Here is a 6422-nt window from a genome sequence, read left to right on the forward strand (position 1 = left end):
TGCCAACTTATACACTGCAATCCTAAACAACACTTGGCAACAATCATATTGTTCAGTAAGGTGTGAACAAATAAAAGGTGACAAAGTTAAACAAAGGGCATAATGTCAAAAGAAATATATTACAAAAGAAACACGTCGAGTTATTCTACTACTTTAGGTCTAAAAGTTCTTAAGCTTGTATTCCCTGTTTCAGGGAAACCGCTTTTCCCTTCAACAAACTTCATCTTTTACATGTCTAATTTTTGCTGAGAAGAGATGATGAACTTTGACAAATAGCTATTATATAAAGATTATAGGGGGACAAAGAGCCCCACATAGCTCAGAAGAAGATTTTGGGCATTTCAGTTTGGGTGAGTTTGCCACAATCAACCATGGTTGGGGATGTATTGAGTGGTAGAGAGCATTGACCAATGCCCAGCTCTCCTCCTTTCTCTCTGGTTTTTAGCTACTATCTTATGATTCATGGTAGTGTGCAGTAAGCATTTGTCAATTTTCAAATTTCTATTCATTCCCACCTCTAAAAAAAATGGAGGAGCAACGAGCGAATATTAATATTAATTGAAGATGAACAATCGAAGGAGCTTAAACATAGAACCTCATGAACCTTTGCTTTGATACCTTGTTAAGTCACCAAATGACTCAAAAATTTAAGATGATACCACTACCTTACCTAACAGTTTGTGAAGAGTGGTTTACACGTTCAGTTTGTATACTCTAGACGAAGAAAATTTTAAACTACTTTTGATATGTTGATTAACTTATTCCGAACTATGTGAACATATTTTCTAATCCGACAATTTTTAGAATCTAAACCGAAAATTTATGATATATAAATTCACAAAATTTATACATCTATATACTTAAAAAAAAAAAATGGTATCAAACCCCTACACATACTCTCTCTCTCTGTCCACTATGTCAATTTCTAATTCTCTCTTTGTGGGGAACATCTTTTTGATTTATCAGAAAGTCCAAAAGGCCAAGGTCAATTTTAATCATGATTCTCCCTTATGTATGTGTGGTTGGGGGGATTCCTATTTTCATGATTCAAATTGGGTATGGTTACGAATTCATGTTGAACCCACCCTAATAATTTTCATAAGATTTCCTTTTTTTTCCATATCAAGAAAAGAGCTTGAGAGAATCCAAGTCTGATAAATGGGACCTTTGGTTCTGATTTAGACACAGTTGTTGTCACTTTGGTTCCTTTGAGTTACAACGTGAAAATATCAAAATCATTCACATTGAAACAAATGACTATGTCAACCAACTCCACTCTAAAACTTGGTACTTGTTTAAAAGCTGAATGACATACTCAACTTTATCTACAACAATCACACTTAAATTAAGATTATCAACCATTCCTGCCTTTGATGGATATCCACAAAGCTAAAAGCTAAACCCAACTTTAAGTATATATGACATAATTGAATGTGGTTGGATCCCATGCAAGGTTATAATAAACTAAAATTTCAAAATAATATAATACAGTCTTGGGATAAAGTCCACGAGATTAGAGATTAAAAAATTACCATAGTAGTTTCAGTTCAATGATTTTAGCTCTAAATCCATAGCATGTGGGCTGCCACCTATAGGAACACCATAAATGGCCTATATTTAGCTTGTTTTATTAATATGCTATGGAGAATTTACCTAAACACTAACCCGACCTAAACAAATAAACTTCGAATGGACCGGACACTTTTGAAATATTAGTTTAACAAAAATGGTCAAACTTGTTCATATTCTTCTCTGAGAAATTTGCGTTACACTAATTTATATAGATAAAAGAAAGTCATTTCCTGATGTAAAAAACATCAATAGCAAAGACGGCAACCAAATTTTATGGTACAACAATACAGAACATATAGTTGATACAGACTTAACACAAAAGAGTATCCCCGATTCAAGGTTTTCCAGGTATTGCTACCTGAATCGACTTGAAAATCCTAGGCCATTAGCTACAGCATAAAAAATTGCATTGGGAACAATTGACGACAATCATCGATGACATCCACTTCCTACACGTAGCAGCAACAACAGATCAGATCAACAGCATTTCAAACAATTTAAGTGAACTGGGAAGAGGCGGTTAAGGAACAAAATGACTAACATTGTAGCTTTATTTACATGAACCAGACGGCAAAAGCAAACTTTGCTTAAAACACTCCTCCAGCCATAGCAGGGAGGTCATCAAAACTCCAAAGGTCCAATGAGTTACCACCATCTTGAGTCGCACCCCCACCAAGGAAGGCATCCATTGAATCATCCCAGTTCCCGTCCAGGTACGGCATCTGAAAAAGCTTCATCTGGGACTCGAAGGCAGAAAGCTCTTCTGAAAGAGTCTTAGCACTAGCACCTACATCTTCAGCAGTTATGGCGTCCCCTGAACTACACCTTTGTTTCTTCCTTGTATGCATGTCCTCTGTGAACTCAGAGTCAGTAGCTGAGAAGACAGAAGAGATTTCAGGAGTCTTGACGCCATGATCTCCCATTCCAAAACCTGAACAGCTAATAGAGTTACTTCCCTCGTCTGAGTTAAAATACATGACCATATCGTCCGATGGAGAACTATCCATACTAGCAGGGAATGAGTCCATGTATCCAACTTGATCAGTTGGAGGCTTTACTTCCAGAAAACCAGTGGTTCCAGAGTAGTTTTGATTTGGATGTTGGTTTGCTTTCACGTTTTCCTTGATATGTTGTTTTGCTTTCTGTGAGTTTTTCCGCTTCTGAGTATTAGGCAAAGGTTCGTCAGGGAAATTCACCCTGGCTTTGTTGCCTCGAATTCTCCGCGCCTCAGCATCATATGCTCTTGCAGCTTCTTCTGCAGTATTGAAAGTACCAAGCCATACACGGGCCCCTTTCCTGGGGTCTCGGATCTCAGCAGCCCACTTACCCCAAGGACGCTGCCTTATTCCCCTATATTGGTTCTTCCTCTTAGTATTTGCAGACTTCTCAGCTTGCTCATTGAACTCCAAAGATTTTGTAGCACTTGATCCTTTAATGGTTAAATCATAAATGGTAATAAAATCAATGGCAAGAAGAAGCCTAAATAATTTGATCAGATATAGATACAAAGAATACTTGTAGTTAACTAGGCATGATTAGAACGCCACCATGTTATACAAGCTGGGAATATATCTAACAACCGAAAAAACAAAGCCAAAATAAAAGAACAAAGCTACTTCAAAAAATTAATAAAAGGAAAATCAGAAAGAAGAAACCTACAAACAGTTCTTACTTTCCGAAATAAGGATTAAAGCTGCAAAAGGCAAATACAGTATATGCTTCGAAAGTGATTAAAAGAGGGTTGAAACGTAAATTGAAGAACTCACTTTTTTATAATCGGATCACTCAAGACTCCCGATCCCGTGAAGGAAATGATCAAACATTTAGAAAATTAATACAGAGCAGAAAAACAAGAACAATCATAAAAGAATAAGCAAGCAAGAAAATCAACCAACATATACATGAAATTTGCTCATCATTGAACAGGGTTATCCTCAAACTTGAAAAACAAGAATAACCACAAAAGAAAATAAATTGCTTAAGAAATGTAAATATGCCATTACCGCGAGTGGATGAGCAGGCGGAATTAGGAGTAGAGAAAAGGAAAGGTTTAATATCCGAGAAATCATCTTCATCTTCAACGTCAGACTCATCCTTGAAGTCCCGGAAATCAGCCTCAAAATCATCAACATCGAAGATCCGCGACCTGAGGGACCTAGGGGACGAATGTTTCCCTGATTTAGGTTTCTTCAAATTCGGCCAAAGGTGATCGGCGGTGACCCGATTAGAGCATGATGGTGGAATAAAATCAGAAATGATAGCACCTCCACACATGGTTGTTCCTCAAATTGAACACAAAAGAACTGGAAACGGAATGTGACAAAGAACTGGAAACGATGGTTGGATTCAGATAGAACTATAAAGGGGTTATTGCAAGTTGAGTGAAAGTTGGAACAAGATTTTAGGGATTTGTGAGTGATAAATTGAAGAAGAACAAACAAAAGATGAAGTTGAGTAAAATGGAGGGGAAGGGAAATACGGGCATGCCCTCAATACACACCATGAATTACAGAAGAAGTCCTGTAATTATTACGTTTGTTGTTCTCCAATTTGGAACTTCCAACTCTCCTTTTCCTCTTTTTGTTGTTTTCCAATTTCTTGGAAGATTACTTTTTTCTTTGACACTGCTTCAAATTTTCTCTTTACTCTTTAACACGGCGGAACAGAGATGACAACATCCATTATTGTTTTTGTTTTCTCTTTCTTTTTCTTTTCAACCATTTTGGTTTTTAGTACAACACTTGAAATTGGAGAAATTATTTCATTGTTTAAGATGAAATAGATTTGAATTGAGTCTACTTAGATTTGTGTTTGGATCGTTCTGATACCAAATTTTAGCCAAAGAAAAATGCATTTAACTTTCATGTGACAAGTGTAAAATGATGAAAGTCAGCCTCGACCTTATCCTAATTCTTGGTTGAGGTTGAAGTTAAGGAGGCTGGTTTGGGTTTTCGACCCACCCAATCATCTTTTTAAGGTCCAAATAGGCTATAGTGTGCTTTATTCATTTAACATAAAGGTTGTCATTGATGGTGATGAAACAACATTTCTACTAGGTGTGCTAGGGTTCCATAGCTTAAGAGCTAGACTATGTTGAAGCCTTTGACCCTCGGACTAACATAAGAGAGGCTTGACCTCCTCCAACCGAGGCCAATTAGGTCCAGTTTGTTCCTATGTCTATTTCTTCTCTCGTTCTTCTTTGACCATTTAACCCTTGATTCTATAATCCACCCATTACATTAGCCCACTCTTAAATTAGAGTTTGTGGTTTTTCTAGCTATTTACCAGAAGTTCTAAATCTAAGAACCTCTCTTGGGAATACAATCTTGTCATGTTGCACTTGTAGTATTTATGTTGGCACGGGCAATCTTGTCATCAACCTCAACCTCTGCCTATTTCTCTACCTTGACATTGGTTGTAGACTTGGTCTTAACCCAACGTCGACCTCTTTCTTTGTCTTGAATCTTGACTTTAGCCTAGTCTCTTAAGTCTAGGCATTGGTAGTCATATTATCGACATTGACCTCAACCTTCACCTTGAATCTTTGCTTCAACTTAGACTCCTTGACCTAAGAATCGATAATTACCTTGACTTCAACATCGGTAACCTCGGCCTTGCCTTGGCCTAAGTCGTCTTGAATTCGACTTCGATTTCTCAGTTCATTGGCTTATTTTTGCCTTGGCTAGAGGGATCTCATTCACTCATGGTTTCCTTTGATTTTGACCATAGCTACAGAGATCTTATTCTCATGCATTATAATGGAAACTAAGACATCATGCCTTTTTTTTTTCACGCATTCTCAATTTTTCTTTGGTAGATCACTCTCATCCCCACAAATTGAGCCAAACTGTTGATGCCAAATTTTGGCCAAAATGAAATGACGATAAAATATAGTTTAGTATGCAAATATACATAAAAATACTAATTTTTATTAAATTCTATTTATTTCAACTTCAAAACTTTACCTTCTATAAAATTTGGCAAATGCATGTATAATTTTTTCACTTAAGGATCATTTATCTAATTAGTGATAACATTTAATTTATTACATAAAAATAGCACAAATTAGCTATAGAATAACTTCGACAAAATTTATAATTTTCAACTATGAAAAACTAACTCTAATTTTGTTTTTGTTTCCTGAATGTTTATTGATTTCATATCATATTTATGTTTCATGAGTCACCGAACAAAGAAGATATTACCAAACTAAAATGACAATACTTATGTTTATGTTTATATTGATGAATAATTATAATGGATAAACTGTATTATTTTTTTCTCCAAAATTTTTACTTAAATAGTATTGGGTTGATGGTTACAAAAATAAATATTTACTCCCAAAGTGAGAGTTAGAAGAGCTCATCTCATTATGTGTGATTTATTTACATTTATGAAGTAACATGCATGATTGGAATGAAATGAATGTATGTAAAGTTAAGAAAATAAAGTAGCAGTTGTTTGTTGGATTATATATATTTTGCAACTTTATAATTGAAGAAATGTTGTAGAAGGATGAAAAATTGGGATAGAGGACAGGTGTGGATGTCCCAGAATGCATGCTGAAAAGGTGGGATGAATGAAAGGCAATATATGGCTGTAAATACCTAGGGTGAGGGAAAGCCCATATTGGTGCCACCTTTTTGGCCTTTTATACTAACCTTTAATTCACCACTTTAAAGTTTTCATGAAATTTTGGGTGATGCCCATCACCAAAGTAACCACCTCTATCTTCTTCTTTCTCTCATTTTTTCTTAATATTTTCCTTACGTTTCAACTCCCTTTCTTTCATCGATTTAATGTACGTCATCTTTTACTCACAATGTAACCATAATGAATCCACGATAATG

General features: G+C 35.8%; 1 protein-coding gene across 2 annotated transcripts; it reads right to left on the reverse strand.

The window, feature by feature from the left end:
* Nucleotides 1-1798: 1798 nt before the first annotated feature.
* LOC103499193 (ethylene-responsive transcription factor RAP2-12) lies at nucleotides 1799-4337 on the reverse strand. Of its 2 annotated transcripts, XM_008462118.3 has the most exons (3): nucleotides 3576-4249; nucleotides 2114-3001; nucleotides 1799-2021 (listed from the first exon to the last, which is right to left on the reverse strand). In XM_008462118.3, the coding sequence occupies exons 1-2, from the start codon at nucleotides 3844-3846 to the stop codon at nucleotides 2160-2162; spliced, it is 1113 nt and encodes a 370-aa protein (XP_008460340.1). In that variant the 5' UTR covers nucleotides 3847-4249; the 3' UTR covers nucleotides 1799-2021; nucleotides 2114-2159. The 2 variants fall into 2 exon arrangements, with proteins under 2 accessions (XP_008460340.1, XP_008460339.1); XM_008462117.3 differs by having other exon boundaries at nucleotides 1799-3001; nucleotides 3576-4337.
* Between the last annotated feature and the right edge of the window lie 2085 nt (nucleotides 4338-6422).

This window comes from Cucumis melo, chromosome 4 (genome assembly GCF_025177605.1).
Source record: "Cucumis melo cultivar AY chromosome 4, USDA_Cmelo_AY_1.0, whole genome shotgun sequence".
In the NCBI taxonomy this organism is placed as follows: domain Eukaryota; kingdom Viridiplantae; phylum Streptophyta; class Magnoliopsida; order Cucurbitales; family Cucurbitaceae; genus Cucumis; species Cucumis melo.

Bases quoted from the DNA above. Each gene is read 5' to 3' on its own strand.
- LOC103499193 (XM_008462117.3), bottom strand. From the start codon at position 3,846: ATGTGTGGAGGTGCTATCATTTCTGATTTTATTCCACCATCATGCTCT. The intron at 3,002-3,575 runs GTAATGGCATAT...TAACCATTAAAG, and splicing joins CGCCTGCTCATCCACTCGCG to GATCAAGTGCTACAAAATCT.